This window comes from Ciconia boyciana, chromosome 8 (assembly GCF_034638445.1).
Source record: "Ciconia boyciana chromosome 8, ASM3463844v1, whole genome shotgun sequence".
In the NCBI taxonomy this organism is placed as follows: Eukaryota; Metazoa; Chordata; class Aves; order Ciconiiformes; family Ciconiidae; genus Ciconia; species Ciconia boyciana.
The window spans coordinates 16015142-16037332 of NC_132941.1; the positions used below are offsets into that span (position 1 = coordinate 16015142).

General features: G+C 36.1%; 1 protein-coding gene across 9 annotated transcripts in view; it reads left to right on the forward strand.

Moving 5' to 3' along the window:
* Nucleotides 1-22191, forward strand: part of TCF12 (transcription factor 12) — a 175572-nt gene that overhangs the window by 94284 nt on the left and 59097 nt on the right. For all 9 annotated transcript variants that reach the window (XM_072871703.1, XM_072871701.1, XM_072871698.1 and 6 more), the window contains exon 7: nt 6468-6532. In XM_072871703.1, the coding sequence (XP_072727804.1) occupies nt 6468-6532 (65 nt within the window). The remainder of the gene's footprint in view (nt 1-6467; nt 6533-22191) is intronic.

A 22191-nucleotide genomic window follows, 5' to 3' on the forward strand; every position in this document is an offset into this window, starting at 1 on the left:
TCTAAAGCATTGTTCCTAAATTGTATCAGTTATAATGGGAGGTTGATGCCAGGTAATTCCAGCTTTAGAATTTCCACATTTTGGATCATTTAGATATGAAAAACAGTTCTTGCTCCAAATAAGACAAATAAGTAATAGGACTGGATAGCAGAAGTATGATGCTATCTTACAAATGAGAATTTATGGCATGGAGAATCCTAGATTTCTGGCAGACCTGAGACTGGGCAGTTAAATCTCTTAAATCTCATTCAAAATCATAATCTTTTACTTCTTGCAGATTATTAGAGTTGATCTGTAGGATCATGGTCTTTCAAAATTTTGACCAAAGAAAGGAGTAAGGGGAAAAACTGTAGTATTAAAACCAAGCTTTGCTAACCCTTTTCTTCTCCCATCTGGGAAAATCGGTCACATTATGGAGAGGAAAAAAAAATAATCTAAAAATATCTAAAAAAATCTAAAATCGTCCACTAACGTGATTTTGTTATGTATGTATTACTTATTAATCTTAAGGTTCACATTTGTATTAGGAGTTTGCAGACAATTCATATTATGTAGGTTTGACTGCTTTATTAAAAGGTAAGACTGTGGATGAGTTTGCAAGACTTCAAGGGTTATTGATTGGGAAGGTGCTTGCAGTCAGGAGAAGACTGAGCTAAGATGGAGTGTATGATGAGATAAAGGCTAGGTTAGGAAAGTGATTACGACTGGGGACCTGCTAATCACTGACCTCTGTAGGGATCCTGTAGTTTATTACTAATCTCACTTGCACTTGGCATTTTCCTGTGTTGCTGCTGCATTGTTCATAGCTGAGTGAGTAATTTGGCTTGGGATGAACAGGAGGAGGGTGCTGCAAGTCCAGCAGCTGCAGTCGTTGGCACTGGCTTGTTAAACATCCTCAGTGTAGCCAGCAGCATGCTTGGCACACTTTAGCCAATAATACTTAAACAAATTGTTGTGAAGAGAATAGGAGGTCATTTGTTTTAAGCACTTTCTTCAAATTGTGTTGCTTCAGGTCTCTGTTTCATTTCCGTGAGTTTTGGTCACAAGTATTATACGGAAAAATGTGTGTAATATTTTTATATGTATTCACAATTACACATGTGTATTATGCACCTTTAAAATATTAGAGATAACGTTATAGGTATAAGACAGATATTAAAACTGTGACAGTCTCTATTAATGAGTAGGCCTATATAGCAGTAGAAGAAGAATAAATTATTCCTCTGGTGCTGTGGGAAATGTCTAGATATGTAGTAAAACTTCTATGGCTGCATGTGTCAGTCAGTCTTGCCTCTAAGAAGGTGGCAGCACACCAAATCCTAGGAGCAGGGCTGGTTTTGTGTTTTAATCAAATGTAAATTTTTTTTCACCATACTGAATAATTGCTGAAAAAGAATTTTTAACACCAACAAAATTTAAAAAAATAAAGAATGGACCTGTACTGGAGGCAGCAAGGATGTTATTCTGTAAACTTTGTGTACTTTCTTTCTACTTTGTGGTAAGTTAGAAAGTGATATTACAAGTCGTAGAAAAATGTTTACTTTGTTTTGCTGGCATGATCCATATGCACCTGTCAGTATAGCTTTTGCAGCTTGTTCCTTGTGATATTGGATAGGCATATGAAAAATTATTTGAATGTATTCTGTGGGTAACAAAGACACGTACTTTGTTGCTGGTTACTTTGTTACAGAATGTGGAGGGGGAGAAAGCAGTATAAAAATGGATTTCTAGCTAAATCTACAAACACCAGGTTAATAACCTCAAAAAAATTGCCAAAGGTATCAACTATGTTTTGTTATAAACTGACTTTTGGGTGGGCTATCTGTTGTGACCGGTTAACAGTGTTATCAATGATGAAATGATGATTAGGAACTGTAAAAACATGCTTCAAGATTCACTGAAAGATGATTATCTGTACAAGTAGGGCAGACATACTTCATGTCTGACAAACAGAGCAGCTGCCAGCTGTGGTCACTATGGTATTCACACTGGAGGATAAACACTGCTTCATGAAAAAATGTTGGTGCTTTCCATATTGCCAACCAAATAAATTCTTTGCAATGTATAGAAAGGTCTTTAGTCTGTAAAGGGTTAATTCTGTGGGAATTGAAGTAATTTTTGCAGTGTTATGTTCTGTTATCCTCTCATAAACCAAGAATTATCTAGAAGCAGTGGGAAAAGGCTGTTTTACTACTGGCAGGCATTTATAGCACTTTCACTGAAGTAGTCCTCAACTGAGTTAATGTAGTGCTGTTTTCAGCTCACTATCACTTTGCATCTTGCTGTTTCAGTTCATTCTGTGTTAAGAGTATTTAGGCTGCACAGCTGTTATACAGATAGATTTATTATGGAATACAATTCCTTGTGCAGTATTCAAAAGCTATATTAAGTTGTGAATGTATTACATTTAGACAAGCGATTGCAAGAGAAAAATAATTATTTACTAAATGCCTATTAATGTTTGAATTGGTACAGAATGTGTCAAGGTTTTAAGTTTATGAAGTTAGGAAATACTTGTGATTCAAAATGCTTAGTGGGGTTTTCTTGGTTGGGTTTCTTTTAACTCTATAGTCCTTGGGCTTTAAGCCTGTTAGGTAGTGATTAGGTCATTGAAGTTTTTGTTGATGAAAACACATGAAACTTACTAAAAAACCCCAAACAAACAAAAAACAAACAAACAAAACCCAAACTCCCTCCAAGTTATTAAAAGATTCAAATGCCTTGTGAGTTGATCTGTGCAGATTTAAGATTTCTGTATATAACCAACTCAAATTATTTTTAAAGTCCGTTGCTTTAGTTCAAATCTGGTTGGAAGACAAAACTCTGGGATATAGAGCCACCAATATGTAACCTGAAGAGAAGTTTACCATGATGGTACTTTGTAAGCAAGGCATAGATTTTGCTTCTAAAATGACAACACATAACTTTTGAAACATGTGAGTTAGGAGGTACATGCTAAAGGTGATCCAGGAGCTGATGATTCACAATAGCCTTGTGTAGGAGGCCCTACAGCACAGGTCTGATGGGAAGCGTTGGGGTTGAGCAAACTGGCCAAAGTTGCTTTGCTTCTCTTGAATATTTTATGAAAATAAAATAGGATCTGAAGAGGAAATAAATTTCAGTTGGGCATTACTTTACCTTCCAGGCTGGAATGTCTACACACTACCTTACAGCCATGTTTACACAGACCTGTGCAAATGAAAACATTCAATGAGGATTTTGTCATTTAATAGTGTTTTTGCATACCGCTCTCCTTCTTCCAATCAATGTCTGGTGCTGTAGTGAGTTTCCTCATGTCCCCTTAATGCTGAGCATTAATGTTTCTGAATTTGCAGCTATAATAAAAAAAGATACTATTGCCATCTGTGTAGTGAGCACTGACTGAGACAAGACCCTCTTGAGAGAGGGTGGAGAGGATACAATCAGATGGGGGGTATAATATACTCAACAGCAAATCTTGTGGGGTAAACCTGCAAAACATTTCAGGGTCTGCTTTGGCTTTCAGTGTCACTGTATTTTTAAAGTTTGCATGCTCATAAACACTGGTACTCCAGCAAGTTTGGTTTTTACAGTAACCTCTACATTTTTATGTTCTTCTGTCAATCTGTAGAGAATCTGAATAATTAAGAAAGGTATTTGAAAAGCTAAAAACCACCTTTGATATATTTAGCTATGTATTTGAACTTTATTGGGTGCCAGAGGCTGCGCATGCATTGATCAGACATCACGCGTGGGACCTACCTTGTTTGTTAAACCAATGAGGAAGTGTCGTCTTCTCAAACTTCACATTATCCACCTTCCAAGTACTTGACTCACTATGTGGAGTAGTTGCTAAGTATTTTCGCTTTCTTTTGATAAGTAAACACTACCTGTGATGTTTGCTTACAAGGTTTTAAATAGTGAGAATAGCATTGTGCCTAGACTGGAGCAGCTGAAGTGTGTTGAAATGACAACAGGCAATTCGTAGTCAATACTCTTTCACTTTTCCATGGTGTTGATAGTGAAACCATCCTGTGATACTGCCAGGCAGCACGATGCTGGGAAACCTTTTTGATGTAGTATCAGTGAAGCTTCAGGGGCTGTTGATGGAGTCCTTCCTCTTCTCCTATGAACAGTGCAACAGGTGTGCTCTAGTGGTGCCCGGGACAGCTCACCTTCTCTCTCCCATCCTTCTGCTATGTGAATGTGAAGATTATGCCGCTAGCACAGTGCTCCAGTCCCACAAAAGGGACAACAGAGTGCAGTTCCACAGTACAAGAGAGAACCAGGAACAGGACTTGAGTGTGGGCTCAACATGTGTTTCTGTAGTGTGTGCCTGTTGATTTTTGTTGTTGTTTAAAAATGTGAACCTTTAACATAGTGACACTATTGCAGGTTTGAGAGTCATATCTGAGTGCTTGCATTGGGAATGTGTTTGGCACTGTCTTGAACTTGATCCTAGGTTGCTTTCCAAACCCCTCATTGAAAAGCTTAGCCATTTTGAACACAGGTTAAATGTTAACTCGCTCCAGTGCTAACTATTGATAAATAATTAGGCAGTGCAGCCTTGATTTTTCTCGATCATTTCTTAGAACTAAATTTAGTATAGATTAGGCTATTCTAGTCAGCTTTTTTCCTTTAGTATGAACCTGCCAAACTTTTAAAGTGATAACATTTAAATAACATGATTTTATGCATTCTTATCTTAACAATTTCTTGCTTGCTACACAAACCATAATTTAAATCATAATTTTTCTAGCCTCTGTAATTGACTCTTGTACAAATATTTGTTTTAAAGCCTGCCTGGAATACTGCATACTTCAGTCGAAGTTGTTTATCATGTGGTATAAGATTCTCATTTTCTGGAAAGAAAATGCTGAGTCTGGTTTAATATGAACAGCATGATTCATCCTACTTCATATGATTTTGCATGCTAGGTATTTTATTTGCTTGGTGCCCAATAGTTGTTAGAGGCAAATTGCTTCAGCAGAAAAATGTTAACTTTTTTCCTTCCTTTGTTACAGCAGAGCTGCCATTTTTCAAGCAAGCTATTGTTGACCAGACTACCTGTAGTTATCAAGATTACAATCTTGCAGAGACGTTGTTCCAAGAGATTCAAACTTCCTCTTCCTCTCTGCTTACACAAGATGTACTTTTTAAATGAACAATAAGCATGTTTTAGTTTTTCCTCTTATGAAATGACATTTAGGGATTTTTGGTAGTAAGAGAGAAAATCAGAAAAAGCAAAGGAAGTCCTGTTCTAGAAGTGCAATTGCAATAGCGTGGAGCTATTTATCACTGAAATGGGAATGTGTAAGAAAGGTTACTTTTTCTTCTTATGAGGAGTGGATGACCCATGCATTGTTTAGAAAAGGGAATGCCTAGTTGGGTAAGATGACATTCATTTTCAAATAGATAGGTATCGTGGTTTATTAAGGCTTACCTTTGGATAAGACTCTGAGTGGTGTTATGGGGTGTTTCTTAGTTCTAACTGTGTCGTAATTAGGGCACACATATGCACTTGGTGTTTTCTCTCACGCACATACTTGACGACTGTCTGATTCTTGACATTGTTCAGCAGAGAATTCTATTAAAGATGTTTTTAAAAAGTGTTGATTGATAAATTTCTGAGCCCTACTAAAGGACTTTCACACTGAGTTTTAATATACAAACATGCCCGTTTGGTAGCATGACCAACAAATACAGCACTAAGTAGTTTTTCTGGAATTGACACATGTATTGCTAATGTCTTACGACCTCAGACAGCAACATCAGAGGACAGCCACTCTGCACAAGGCACTATGTTCAGTATGTGCTACCTACAGACAAATATTGCATATATGGCAGAAGAGAAGAGTCTGTTTTGCTGTCTTGACCAGTTGTATTGCTTGAGTTTTGTGTCTGCCTGGAATGTACGCGAAACGAAAGGATTTTTAAGGATTTAAGGGATGAGTGACAAGAGCAGAATGATTCAGCCATGGTTTAAGTTTGGTGTGGGTTTTCTTGTTGTTCTGAATTCAAGTTTTTGTTCACTTTTCATGTGGTTTTTTTTTGGTTTTATTTTACTGCTTAGTATATTCATCACCTAAGATGATACCAGCTATGTGTTAGTTTCATATAGGAAGGAGAAATGACTGAAAGTGTCTTTACCTTTGCTCATTCATAATGGAAGTGAAGCTGGACCTTTGCCCTTTTTATTTAAGCATACTGATAGGGATATTTTATAACAATGAAAAATTGCAGTAGTTCTTTTTTACTGATCAGTTACCTAAGAAATGGAATTAAGTAAGTATGTCATCTATTACAGTAGTGCTGTTTGGGTGTGTTAAACACAGATGTATAAAAGCCTACTCTTATTCATGCCACTTAATTTTTGTAAATTTACTATGATGCTAACAGAATTTTTGAATTGCATATATAAGAACAACTGATGCAGATATCTAGCAGATTTTAAAAAGAACCTAATTTCAAATGTCTGTCTCTTATAGGAAAAACCTCAGATAGAGGTCCATTTCCATTGTATGGTCGAGATACGGCGTTACCAGGCTGTCAAGTAAGTATAGTGATGATTGAAAGCAAATGGAATAATCTGAACTAAAATTTAGTTTAAGTTACTTGAATGTGTCAGGCTACCAAACATAATAAACAAGAATGTGTTCTACAATTTGTAGCATAAATTTTCTGGGTTCTGTGCTGTCAAATTGCCTTGCACTTACGTACATCCACTTAGAGGAGATACTTCTGCTATGTGCAAGTGGAACTGATTCTGTAGCTCAGGAGCATGAAGTCCTATGTTTTCAGTAAAAGGGAGATTGTTACTAGTCTGAACATATTGAGCAATGTGCTTCAGTTGTGTGTATCGCATCTTTCCTAGAGATTGTGAAGTGAGTTTTCTTACCCTTTGCAGTTATTTGTTCCTCTCTTCAAGTCTGTGAACAGAATTGCAGACCAGTACTGATTGCACATCACGATTAGTCTGTGGTACTCGGATTTTTCACATATAATTTGTCAAAAAATATCAGTAATTGCTGAATATAGTTCATTAGTTAACTGTTACTCCTAGTGGAGTTCATGTGCGTTTTTTAGGGAAAACAGCGTTACTAGGCTTTCAATTTTTAACAATCAGGTTATCCAGTGTAATAGTGTTATATTGTGGGTTCAATGATGTGGTTTTTAATTAAGAAAATTTTCTTTTTATGTCTCTAAATCTTCATTTTAGAGTGAAGATTTCTTCCATGTTATTTCTAATGAGCCACATTAAGAATACTCTGATCATTGTTTAAAAGTCTGTTTTGAATGTACAGGAAGTTTGAATGTTTAAAAAGTGTAATTAGCATTTGATTACACTCAGTATTTGTTGACAAAGATTTAAATAACTTGTATTATGTTTTTAATTCTAAGAAATTAATTTGTTACACTTGTTTTCTCAAAGAGGAATCTTTTTTAATTTTACTGTAAGTAGACTATTTGCTTTGAACTGATACTTTCAGGAACATCTTTATTCTAGAAGATAAAACTTAGCATACAACTTTGACATCTTGGTTTTGAGTCTTTTAACTAGTAGTTTGGGAAGTGTGAATGGGCAGCACCGTGTGGCAATGCAGTCCTAACATAGCTTCCCCTATTAAGAAAGGATTATTCTCACAGCCTTTACTACTTCTCTGCAACACAGATGTGATGAACAAAGACCCATTTGTAACTGTATGGGTGAGCTCTCAGTAATATTCTCACAAAAAGCAGTATACCTCTTTAAGTTCAAGTTATGGGCTTCACGTTATTGCCAGTCTCTACAATAAAACATTGTATTAGTGTTATTACTATTGTTCAAATAACTCCATATGTACTGTATTTAAATATAATAGCTTAAACTTGACGTTAGTTTGGAAGCAAATTAATTTCCACGTTACTCTTTCATTAAGTTAATGTTCTGTATTAGAAAATTGGTTTATGTTAACTTTGCATAAAATTCTGTTTTGCTTTGCAGTAATGCGTGTAATTTCTGTTGTTTGGCTTCTCACTGAAGAAAATGTCTTTTATATCTCCTAATTGTTTATATCTAGTACCATTTAATATTAATTTTTTACATGTAGCTATTTTATAGCCAACTTCTTATACATATTTTTCTGTTAACATCACTTCTGATTCTGTTTCTTCCTTTGATACGCTTCCTACTATTTCCTCTGCCATAGTTTCTTCTTTCTTAAACGCTTTTAGTGTATGGCAATAATATTGTTCTAGGTAAATCTGTTTTGTTTTTATATTCAGGATAATAGAAAATGATCACAGAGTTAACTTTCAATTAAGTTTTAATTCAATGTAAATTTATGTGATAAGTTACAGTTGTACTTTAATTTGGTCTTATCAGCTAAATCGGACAGTGTTTTAAATCATTTGCTAACTTTGAGCATGGTGGGATTTCTGAAATTTTTTAAAATATATTTTTCATAAATCCATGGCAGTGCCTGAAATACAGCTCTCATTGTAGCTACAATGTTTGAAAGCAATCATAGAGAAGAAGGTCGAAAGCAATCCTGAGAGGTCATTTTGACAATCCGAATGAAGAATCAGCTGCACTGTCCCTGACAGATGCTCACATAGTCAGTTCTTAAAAACCTCTAGAGATGGAGGAGACTGTATGACCGTGCTGGGTTTTGTTTTCCATTACTTAAATGTACTTACTCTTAAAAAGTTTCCCTGATGCCTTATCTAAATATAATTGTAATTAAAGCATCTAACTCTTGTCTTACAGACAGTGGACACAGAGAAGAATCTATACTCTTAAGTCTGTAGAAGCTGTAAATCCAGTAGATGATTAAGATGATAAAGGAGTCCTTAGATAAGACAAGACATATATGGTCTTAATTTTTACATTGGTGTCTATAGTGCAGAATACAGCGCAGGTATATTTTTCATAGTGGATATGTAAGAGGGTCTGTATCAGATTGAAATACTGGTAGAAAAGCTTGTGCTCTGCTCTAGATGTTCTCCAGTAGGTTCACAACCCTAGGGAATTCCAGTGTTTTAAACTAGGTAAAGTACCTCATCTAAGGCCTTACGATTATGGCAAAAAGAAATTCCTTGGATCTTTCTGACAATACTGTTAATTTTTTGCTGTGTGGTATTTGCCTTTTTCATAACAAATATTCAGTCTTCGATACTTGTTTGATTGGTGATGATCTAAAATTTCCCAGTACCTTCTTATGGTAATGCTGGCCAGCTTGTCATTCCTCAGCCTACGTTTTTCAGTTTACAGGTTCCATATGCAAAAATGTATTTACTTCTTAACACGTTGCTTCTATCTTCTCTAAATTCATCAGTGGAATTTTGAATTCCAGGCTTGCACTGCATTTGTAGATCCTTCTGGGTTATTTGCTTTGTGAATTTAGTAAATGTGGTCTTCATTTTTCATCTAAGTTACTAATTAAGAGGTAGAATGATGCCCAAAACAGATGCCTGCAAAGTCTCAGTTAATACATTCACCCAGTGTTGATCATGAACTCCCAGCTACCGTAAACAGCTATGCTCTGTATTCAGCAGCAGTTTTAGTTGTCCTTGGTTCCTTACTTCACCTGTGAAATGTGAAAGTAGTAAAAGCCTTATTAAAACACCTCTTATGCTGTCTGAGAAGGAAGTGAGATTGGTTTTACATAGTTTATTCCAGCTGAATCCATATCAGTTCTTTGTTATCTTCTCGCATTTGCAGTTGATTTCTTCCAGTATTCTTCCAAAAAATCAAATTTAAATTGTTGAGGATTTACAGGCCACTGCTTTTGTTCTTCCCTGAAACAAACAAATCAACCCTCTTCTTTTTTTAGTCTCTGCACTCTGTCCAAACCATGAGTTTTCAAAGACAGTGGCTAACGTTTTTGAAATTGCAAGAATGTCAAGAGCCAGTCTTCCAAGCATCTTGTTGGGTACAGATGAATTGAAAATACCTAACTTCTCCAAATACTCTCTAACCTGTTCTTCTCTTATCAAAGTTCTTTCCATATGTCAGTGGTGTAAATGGTATTAATAACCTGGTGTGGATGTGTGATGAGTTTTAATTTTTACTTCCTATTAAGTTTACAGAGGGCTGGAATGAAAATTTTCAAGACTGCTGTAAACTGAAATGCTTCAGACTTACTATCACTTCTCACCCTTTACTGAAAATGATCTAAGCAGTGATTTGTATGGACTGTTAGCTACCTACAGGCTTTATATTTAGGCTGTAGGAGTTTTAAGTGTGATTGATTTTCAATGTAGCTTAAAAATCTAAGCAACTTAGGTAAAGAAATGTGATTCAGGTATAACATTTAGTCACAAGAATGTAAATATGCCTAATTTATTAATATTTTACCAAACAGAAAGTGCATACTTTCAGGTTTTATTTCCATCAGGTGTTTTAAGCAAGCCAAAAAGGAGAATCCTAGAGTATAGCACTGTGCACTGTGCCCATTCATGCAAATAACAGTGTTGAATAAGGTAGTTGCATTTGTCTTAAGTTGTGTTTTTTATGTGGTTTAGTGTTAATAAGGTTAATGGTGTATGTTTGTGTGCTACATTAAAACCTGTGCTTATCTAGTGCTTTGCAATCAAGTTCTGAATCCTCTTCCTTTTTTGGCTTTATTTGTACTTTACTGCATACTCTTTCTCCTTCTGACAGGCCTTCACTATATTCTGCACCTTTCCAACTCTTAGTGCCTTTTGTTTCTCTCTGATGTTTCATAGAGTATATAGACTCTAAGTGGATGGGAAAGATGACAAATCGAGGCTTATGCAGAGCTGGTTTAGATGGATGTCAAAAACTTTATCTGGACAAAGAATTGACAGCTTTTAGAAGAAATGTAAAAACTATATTTTGCTATCAGAATGAAATGCAGTGCTACATGGCTTGACACAATGTGTTGATTTGTGTCTTCAAATTGGGGTTGGGGGTAGGTGTCGTTTATGATTTTTGTGTGGGATTCCACCATTCCTGTTGGCTGTGTAATTGCAGATTTGGGAAGGGTATCTTTTCACAAATCTTAAATCAGATATAGATTAAGTTTTCAGAAAGCTTCTTGTAATAAAAAGGGGTTTCTTTACATTTGTGTAATTTAACACTGAAAACTGTAGCTTATGTAAAAGAAACGAGATTAGACTTCAGATATGGAATGCATGACCCCCATTTCCAATATCATCAAAAAGGTACCCAGCTGTCACTGCACATTGCTTTGACAGGTCTGAGCTCTAAGAAAGCCAGGAATCGGCACTATTTTCAAAGTGAAATTGAGATAAATGTGCAATACATGTGTAGCTGTTAGACTAATTCTTCTAATTGTTTCTGTGGGTCTTCACAGAAGCTAACTTTATCCCCCTGAGCCTGTAAGTGCCCCAGCTAATTGGTGGAGAAAGGGGGGATGCTCCTTTAGCCTAACAGTGCCTGCTCTCATGTGCCTGGTAAAGTCTGTCTCTCCCCACTGGCATCACTAAGCTGAGGATAGTAAATTATTTGTGACTGTCCCCTTAATGTTCTGTTTTAATTCTAAACAATCATGCATGAAAAATAGACATTATGGATTTTTTGACATGTGGAGATAACACGTTTACCTTCTCTTCATAATAATTTCAAGTCCGCATACTATCCCAAGTGCAAGAAAGGAGATAAGATCGAGTGCTAAATGTAATGGATGTTAGGCAAGAATTAGAGGCATTCACCAGTAACCTTTCTATAAAGAGACGTATCTTAATTTACTTTATTTTTCTAACTCTCTAATCTGTATGTTCTATATGATGATGGGACACTTTAAATGTTATAAAAACCATTTAGAAAAAAGTTTAATTGATAAATCTGTAGAATACGTGAATGCTGGAAGGAGCTATGGATTATATTTACTAAATACATTTCACTTAGTCTATGTAAAATTATATCTATAAAATATGCTACTCTATAGTACATGATATATATACATATGCAACTGTTTCATGCAGTATGAAATATATAGTACTACATAGAGAGCACATGAAGAATTTATATGATATTGTATATACTATATATATTTTATTTAGTAGTGGCAGATGGATTTTTAACTTGTTTCTGCTGCTATTATTATTTAAGTTTTGTGCATATTGGTAATAAATAAGGCTGCTTCAGAATCTTTATTTTTTGGATGAAGAAAAAAATTCCAATAGAAAGCTGGCCCATCAATGTTTCCAGTAATACTGCAACACCATTTTCCCTTCAATAGCCATCAGCTCTGCTATTGCTGTGAAGCTAATGTGAGGTGACTCATTTAGCAGCATATTATTGCATCATTGCAACATGATGTAAGGCACATCAGGCATTATTAAATTAGCCTGAATTTTGCAGTATGACAGTAACATTTTATGCACATTAGCACCATACTTAGTGCTCCTTATGGGAATATACTTAAAGTAAACATATTAAGACATAATTTCAGACAACTTTACAGGATTTACCAATTTCTTCTTTATCAGGAAAAAAAAATATGCTTCACTGGAATAGTAAGACAGATGTAGTGGCCTTTGTGCATCTTTGTGCATCTGTTTTGTGGTTCTTAAATTACTGTAAATGTATGCTGTTACTTGGGTAGTACCTTGGAGAAAAAATTAGCTGACTTCTCACCGATTGGTAAAGTAAATTGGAACAAACTCATCCATCTTCCACCTTTGCTATGATTCAACATAGAAACATTCTCCTCATCTGGGTACCGGTCAGAGAAAGCTAGATTTGTATATGCCTGACTCCCTTGTGCTGAAAAATATTACAGAATTTAATACAGTATAGGTATTGAGCAACTGGAATGCATACTCTTGGGTTTCTAGTAAAAATTTGTGACCCTTCTGTGTTTATTGACTTAAGACAGCTTTCTTCACAATTTAATGTGGAACTTTAAAGGTTTGCATCTTGTTGTTTGCAAATTTAGCAATGTATTAAAGAATAAATTTACAAGCATTGAAAAACTGTGTTTATTAGGTGTTACACCCTTCACAGACTAAAAGGTTTGTTTTATTTTTGTGCAAAAAAAATTTAAGTTGCTTCTTAACAAACACACTGTAAGAACTTTGAAATAAACAAAAAAAAATGCCTTTAGCACCAATTTCTTGGGCAATTTAACAGATGATCACTTTGGCAAAAGAACTGTTTGCAAGTGTATGTTACTTTGCCTTTGCATAGTCAGTAATTTGCCTCTTTCGAATTTAGAAAGACTTTAAAGCAGTTTGAGCAGAATGCAAATCTAAAGAACAATCCTGCAATGCTGGGGAAAGTAGTATCTCAGAGCACACTCTCTCTAACAGCTATCTCACAGCTTGAAGAAGTGTAATAAGAGTAGAAATCCAGAAATTTGAGTTGTCTAGGGAGAACATAAAAGCTCGCTCATATTGTGCATAGGCAAAAATGGCAACTTTTTTGTGTTACTGGTGAGGTGGTGAGGAATATGCAAGCAAGAGTGAAAACAAGTATCCATAGTAGGGTGTAGAAACCAGCTTGCTGCATAGAGAAAAAGTAATATAACTGAATAGCACCAACTTAAAAGTATTTTTAATATGTTCATAAACTATATAATTGTAAGATGTGTATATATTATAATGGAGAAGATTAACTAATTTTATTTTTTTTGTAAGGCATCAGGTAACATTAAACAGCTGGAAGAATAAGCATACAGGCAAAAATGTGAATGTTAGGAGGTAAGAGTGTATAAAAACGTATGTGGGAAACCGAAATGAGATTTACTGACAAAACCAGAAAAGCAAAGAACAGTATGAAAACTGTAATTTGAAATACATGTTTTGTAAGAACAAAAAACTTGGAAGTGGCAAGAGTGAAAGAGAAATGAATGATTTTGAATAGTGGGATAGAGTAGTGTTTTAGTGGTATCTGACAGCTGAGATGTTACTTAAAATGTGTGAGCCAAAGAAAAAAAAAAAGGTATTTGTAGCATATCGCATTTTAAAATGTGGTTGTTCTTTAAATGTGTATGAAAGCTTCCAAACAAGTCTTTCTTGATCTGCAGGTGTAGCCCCCAAATAGCAGCATGGCAGCATGTCTCTGCAGTTGCTCCTAGGATGCTTTGCTATGTTTTTAATAATTCATTACCTTAATACTAGACCACTACTAACATGCTTTACTGTGGCATTATATGTCAAAGAATAGTGAGCACTAGATGTCTTGCTGGAAGATGGAAGAAGTAATGGACAACTGTGCAGAACAAATATCTTGGGTGTTTCTTTGTAGGGCCAGTGAGTGCTTCATAGTTTCTTCTTGGGTAACCTGAGGTATGTCTGAAGTTTGCACATGCAAGCCCTCGTACACATCCAGAGTTCTGCAGTTTTCATTTCTTCCTGTAGGAATTGTGTTCATATCCTGAAACTTTTTTTATTGCTTGTCTCCAAGACTTCTATCCCTACTTGGCTTCCTTGAGAGAAATAATTAGATAGTTATTCTGTGTTGAGGATGTGCCATCTGCTCCTATGATGCTGTAGTGTTATTGAAAAGATTTTAAAAGGGGGGGGGGGAACTAATGAAAGGGTTTAAATTAACAGGAAAATGTAAATAGCTTGTCTCAGGAATGTTTTAAAATAGGCATATTTAGACCACACCTAGGTGGTAGACAGTAGAGGAACTAATATTGTGGCAAAAGGATGCCAGAGTATGGATAATTGTCTCTGGAGAATGTTAGGCTAAACCTTGTAGCTAGTGTGTCTCAGACCCCTTCAGGCTTGCTTTTTTTTTTTTTTTTTAAACTTCCAGGTTTTGAAATTAGATCTTTTAAAAAATAATAATAAAAAATACATACATATAGAATATACACTTCAATGTAATTGTGTACAATAAGGAAAAATATGCATACTTTAAACATGCTAATTATAAAAAAGCATAGGTGCTATAGAGGGGCTACTGTTTTGTAGTTTGTAAAAAAATTTTAGAATTCACTTTGGTAATAAAAGATGTCAGATTGCATCAGCTATGGACCCACAAGGTGTTTGTTTTTGTTGTTTGTGGGGATTTTTTTTTGTTTGTTTGTTTATGTATCTATTAAACAGCAACATTTAAATCTATTAAACAGCTAATGTATCTATTAAACAGCAACAAGAAAGCTCTTCTGCTCACTGCTGGCAGTATGTTTGAAGATGCTTCAGATGGATCTTTCCAGTGAGGCAGAAAAATACATGATATTCTGGACCTTTCTTATCTGTGGGGCCTTGGGAAGACTACAAGCAGTGGCACCAGTTGCTTTTCTTCCTTTCTCACATAGTCTTAGAAACAGTATGGAGAACAATGTCTATTTAAATCCAAGTAATACTGAGTTATGGCAGTATAAAAATTTTAAGGCTTGTACATGTGTGGGGTTTTTAATACCAATATAACTTTAAAGCTGACAAACTGATTTTATTTTGTAAATTTTCTCTTTTTAATCTCCTCTTCTCTGACACCTTTGATATCAGGTGTCTCCCCAAAGCAGATTTTTACAGCTGAGCTATCAATCTCTAAGAAATGCGGCTTCTGAAGGAAACGCTGACACAATGTTAACTGAAGCAGTGACTCTGGATTCTGCCAGCTGATACTGTCTTAAAAGGTTGGGATGGGGAGAGGGATATACAGTTTAAGGGCAGATGGAATGTCCAAGCTTGAGTTTATTTTGCTTCATTTTACTTCTCAAGTAAAATCAAGCAATATTAACTTTCTCTTGATTATGATTTATTAGAAGTGAATTACTTATTGTGCTATTGGGAAAATATCTCCTGTCTCTCAGCAGATAAGGAGCCTGCAGAACCTTTTTAGAATGTAAAAATGTACTGGGCACAGGCTAGACTTCTTTTTCCAGAGCTGGAGGTGACCACCTGAAGTTAATCAGGGAAGACATCCGCCCCAATGAAGTGGGTAGCAGGTGTTAGAAATTAGCTATAGTTGGGGGAGGGATGCTATTTATAAAAGGGGAGCAGTTCTGCAAGGAGTCATTTTGAATGTCTTTAGCAGACGAACTGTTACTTGTCTTTGCCCTTCTCTTTCTCACACTGTTTAGGGTTGGCAAATTTTCTTGCCTCCTTTTAATTTTCGATTGTGTTTGATTGTATTTAAGGTAATGAATATCCTGTAGATATATATATATAGTATCTTACACACTGCTGCATAAGGAAGTAAAAAGCATGTTATACCATGGAGTGCAGATACAATTTCTTTGGCCAATTACTGTTTGCGTCCAGCTAATCTTACTGCCTCAGAGCTGGGTGCTTCTCAATTACAAATGTATGGTATTATTGCAGGATGCAGAAAAGATGAGCTCAGTTCTCTTTTCCCAGCCATACCTGCCTGTTTGAATGAGCTGGATTGACTTTTGGATTTTCTTGAAGTGTTTATTCCTGTTGTCTATAACTACTCTAGTATGTTGAGACCCCATTTACCTACCTTTCTTACTTCACAGGGAGATAAAGTCCCTTCCCAAACTTTGCATCTGCACAGGATCTACTCAGGATTAATACAGGCCCTGAGTAGAACTGGGGAGGGGGAGATAAGAGTGATGTAAGCAACCTGTTAGCATTTGCTGCCCGGGATGGGCTAGGAGAGACTGTAGGTTGAGCAGATAGTCAGTGGATGGAAAGAAGCACAAGGCAGATTTGCCATTTTGATTCCTCTTCTGTGGAACTAAACCATCCAACTTGCATTGGTTTCAGTTGTGTTGTGGAGTGCTTTTCAAGGTGATAGTGCTCATGATGGCACAGGGAGAGAAAGATAGCATTTATTAAGGGGAGGGGATTGTAGCCCAAGATATTTACTGGGCTTGTGTACCCATTTACTAGCACCCTAGTATTGGCCTTAGCTTTCACTTGATTGTATGTGAAAACATATGGGTCCTCCATGTTAAGTCCTAACAACTATCTGGTTGCTATATTAATGATAGTTTTTGAACCCTCGTTATGTTACACATGTTCTGACTTGGTGCTTAGAGCAAGTGAGATGTTTTCTCTTGGTTGTGTGGAAGAGGAGATGCACAACTTCCATACCATATACATGAAACATTCTACTAATGGTCTGAAATCTTTTGAAATCATTTTGCTGAAGATGCAGAGGGAGAAACAGATGCAAGGATAGTTTGAGCTTTATAATATCCTTTATAGTCTGACTTCTGTAAATAAGATTCAGCATAAAATCTTTTATTATAATGTTGACTTCTCATGCTCGTATCTTGTAATCATAGAGAAAAGCAGGAAGACTGGTACCAAAAAATGAAAAAGTACATGAATAACCCCTCAGCTGCTTCTCTTCTGACATTTTGCAGTTCTCCACAAACCTTCTGCTTTTGTATAATCACAGTAAGGAAGCTGTTCAAATTACTGTTTTCATAATGTAGTGAAAAGATTCAAAGGCAAAGGGAGGGGAGCCTGACCTGTAATCACAATGCTTAGTAATGCCTTCCTAGAATTCAGTCAGCAACACAAAAACACCTTGCCCGGGGGGGATGAGCGAAGACAAGCTGAGCCAGCATAACCTCAGGGATTGGACACCAACATCAGCAGGGTGCCGCTTTCAGAAGCATAAAACAGAATTTGTAGTCTTGCCAATATGCGGTATCAGTGCAGGGAAGCTACTATTGCAAAAGAGAAGGAAGGGACTTATTCAAAATATTTGTATTAATCGGGTGCTTTAAAACCATTTAGATGCAGAAGGAATACAAAATGTTTCCTTCCCTTCACATTTAATCTTTACTCCTCCCTCTGCTTAAAAAAGCGTATCTGGAATTCTGAATAAACTTTTTCCTTCTCCCTCCTCTGTCCCTGTGCTCAGTCTCAGTATATTTACTGTATATTTACACATAAACAGAATTATCCATAGTAGCAGATTCTGCTTAGGTATAGACATTGAATAAGCAGCTCACGGTGATCCAGAAAAGCTTTGGTGTAAAAAGAGAATATATCAATACCTTGATATTTTTCAGTGTTAACATTAATTGGGAAGACAGTAAAACTAAATGTCTGTTATTTTGTTTATGATGTTGCATCACTTCAGTATTTAGTACCCTAGGTAGCTGTTTTTTACTCCAGTGAGCTAGATTAGCCTGATTACACTGGCAGGATGCAGTTGATGGATGACTGTCATTATCTTCTCAAACCTGCATGATACTTTAGGTATAGGAGATGATAATTAAATTTTCAAGAGACTACATTGAGATTATAAGATCTGAGTATTTTTTTAAAATGAGGAATATGTTTGCAATTATCAGCATGTTGTTAGAGGATCCTCTCCTGAGATGTTTTATTAGCAACCCCTGATTTCCTTTAAATTGATCAAGAAAAAATGCTCAAGTTATCATATAACACTTAGATGTTGTTTTGGTTTTTTAATTCTGATATGTTCTTCCTCCTGAAACAGACCAAAAATGTATTTGATCAAATCTATTGGTAATGGCTTGAAGATGTACAGGTTAGCACAATATATTTAATGAAACCTTGTTTGAGACAAAACACTAGAGAGGATCATAATTAATGCCTCATTTTCTGCCAGTTGCTATTGATTACTCATTCAGGGTCCCTTTGTTCTCAAAATGGTAACACTGTATTTCACATTACTATTTGATGATATTCTCAGGATGAGATTCTTTAACAACATGCTGATAATTGCAAACATATCTCTAGAATTTAAATTTAAAATGAATTTACATCATATGTCAGTGTTTTTCCAAATTCGGCTCCTGTTTTGGAGTGCATATTCATTATAGTTTCCAAAGATTGGAGACTTGAGTAAAGTGAAATTCAACACTTTATATCTTGGTTATATTTTTGGCTTAAACTGCGTGACGTGGAACTCAGGTGAATGGTCTTTTTCCAGCCCAAATCTCTGTACTGTACTGGTGTCTCACAGAGCAATTATTTTTTTTCATGTTTTAATTTTGTGCTAGGTTTTCCTTTGGAATCACAGTAACAACATACACAGCTGGGGGATTTTGCAAGTTCAGCAGTTTGACTTCTCCATTTTGTTACGTTCTTTCAAACTAGCTCATGCAAATTGTCAGGTTTGTCTATAAGGCAAGACATGAAATATTAAGACACATTATATACATGCTTTAAGTCAACCAAATGGCTCACTGAATAAAAGGACATGTATGTGAAACTTTTGCTCTACCCAGGGCAGCATTTCAAGTTTATAGTAAGGCAAGGAATGCACTTACTATCTGCTCTACGTAATTCTGAGAAATGGAGAAATGCCAAGTGAGTTTGTCTACAACTATGTGGCAGGATAATGGAGGGCTTTGATTGATGAGTGCTGTTGTGTTACTTTACTTTTACAAAATAATGTATCTAAGCTCCCAGTTTTTAACTAAACACGTAAGTTTTAAAAAACAAACAAAAAACCCCAAAAAACTTTAGACAGTTTTCCTGCCTTAAATAAGGACAGCCTGACTACTGGGACTCAAAGCATAAACTTTTTGAAAAGGAAGCTAATGCAAAAAAACCTAGGAAAAATAAAATCAGTTGACTACTTTATTGGGGGAAAAGGGGGGCAGCTTCAAGATCTAAGTTGCAGTTGGTGAGCTGCAGCTCTCATTTCACTGCCAAAGCAGCCTGCCTTATTATGCCAGCACAATGGCCCTGTCATAATCAGTTGCATATAATGGGCTAATGCTTTTATTCTCAACCATATTATTCTTTTGATAGAAAATAATGAATAATGTAAGGGCACACAGTTGTCTTTGGGTGGAACTATTGCATAGGTTGGCTATGGTACACTAGGAAAATCTGAGTTCTTAAAGTGTTTGCTAATACGTTTGCATTTAAAAAATGAATGTGAACGAGATTTAGACCAAAAAGCACAAGGCTAACTGCCTATAATAAATACATTTTTGAAAAGGTAAAATCTTATATACGATAGTGTAGTGTATGGAGTGTGTTTGTTAAAAATGTTCATGTATTTTGCAGGATAGCTTGGCTTTCCTATCTACATATAGCCCAAATGTTTGAGAACTGCAAGGAATATTACATAAGGACATCTGTAGGCCTTTACTTGTCCACATTTCTTTTTTTATATCAAAGAAAGAAAATCAAAGAAGTGTTTACCAACATATTAGAATTCTGCTGGCCGGTGTCCTAGAAGTTCATTGAAGGCAGAGCAGTATTTTGGCATCAAATTGTATCTTCAGGATTCTAAAGATTTGTAGAGTTGGGCTGGGGAAAAGAAAACTTCCAAAGTAGTCAAACTCTTTCCTACTTTATGCTCAAATTCTTTGAAAGAATCAATTTAAAAACCATTTTAAAATATGTTGAGTAAGGAGCTTTTTTTATCTCAGGCATACCATTTTGATATAAGCATATGGTTGATTAGCTTGTTAGTTTGAATGGAAGCTAACTTTGCGTGCACATAAGTGCAGCTGCAATACAAAGTTACTTGTTTTCTGTGACAAAGGTGCATAAATACACCACCCCACCTCCATATGTAGATAGGATCCTTTTCCCCTGACCTCACCTTTGCAGTGTTTGAATAGATGGCTCCTCTGAATTTCATTTTTATGAGAATACTTTTTAGGAAAAGGACTCCTTTAAAGCATTTGTCTAGATAGTGGCCCTTGTAAAAGCCTTTATTTTTTGGGTTAGGCCATGCCATTTCCCCTGAGGCTGTCAAAACTGTTTCTTGGTTTTGCTGAAAGGGATAAATTTGAAAAGTAAAGCAGTCATACTTATGTCTTTTTCTCGCTTCTCTTTGGAATCAAGCTTGCTGTGTTCTTAGTTCGTTGTAATAAAAGCCTTTTTTATTTTGTTTTCTTTCCTTTTTTTTAGGTTGGTTATTGAACACACATTCCTTAGGTAAAACACTGCTTTAAATAAATTCTTGTTTATTTTGAAACTGGAAATATGCCTTATAAAATCCAGAGAGGCAGATTTCTAAGGGTGATGCCTATTTATTTATAATGGTAATGCAGACTGGACTCGGCAGTGTTCAGGAGAATAACCAGTCATTGATTATTCTTTAGTAATTGGATCCGTGCTTGGCAGATGAGGTTCGGAGTGAGCGTGAACATTCTCTGTGGAGAATGCTACGAACTACGTGTGTAAGTGATCAGCCTCTGTGCAGGGACCTCAGGCACTTAGTCAGGAGAAGCTTGGTGCTGATAATACAAAGCTTTTTTGCTATCCTCAGTGGTATTTTTGTATTCCTTTCTTTATCAGATGCCCTTAGGAAAGGATCAGTCCTAATCAATATTGCTTCTCAATTGGTTCAGACAGGCAGAAAAATCAATAAGCTGAACTAATGACATCTATTTTTATTTTATTTTGGAAGACTGAGGAACAATTATAAAATTTTAAACAGATGCTTCATGTGATTGTGGGAATGGTAGAAGAGGGTTGTGTGTTTTGGGTTTTTTTTCCTTTTTTTTAATAAAAAATTTTTTACCCAAACACAATATAGATCAGAAAACTTATTTACAGTGCATTGCATAGCTTCAGATTTATTGGGTTTGTATTATATTATATATACACACTTACTTTATGTTGTTGTAGTAGCTATGCTGTTTTGAAATTCAGAGTCCGATGAAAATGTGAAGAACTGGAATGCTTAGGACAAAAGCAAGGGTGGCAAATGTCATGAGGTAAAGGTTGGAGGTTAAGTCTGGAAAAGATATAGGCACATGCCTTTTGGAATGGCTTGGTAGAAGTGAATTAAAGAGTTTTTACTGGTGTGTTGTGTGGGATGTTTTTTGGTTTGGTTTGGGTTTTTTTTGGTGTGTGTGTCATCTTCCCCCCCGGCCTTCCCCTTAGTGAATAGAGGAACAGAGGAACTAAGAACCCTGCCACCCCTTTTTTTTGGAGGCATCTGTATGGATCCTGTTGTATTTCCAAAATCACTGCCAATGATCAGAAGGAGATTATGGCAGGGAGCGGGGAGGTTTGTCTTTAACGTGAATGGGACGTAGTTCCTAATTGTGTTTGTCAGCTGCTCTGAGCGAGCAGGGGCTGGACTAGACGATCTCTAGAGGGCCCTGCCAGCCTCAGTGGTTCTGGCATTCTGTGAGTGGGACTTTGCTTCAGCTACTTGAAATGACAACTATCACAATACTTCCTCCCTTTCCCCACGGGCTATGTAAAGAAGTTTTCCTTCAGTCCTGGGTATTCTTGGTCTGAAGGTTAAGTCTTGGGCCAAGTGCAGAACTGGTTTCATATCTTCTTTTGGACGGTGTTGGTTTGGAGGAACTGCTTTTCACAAAACGTTGCCCGGGTTTCCTGAACAGTGTTCACCAC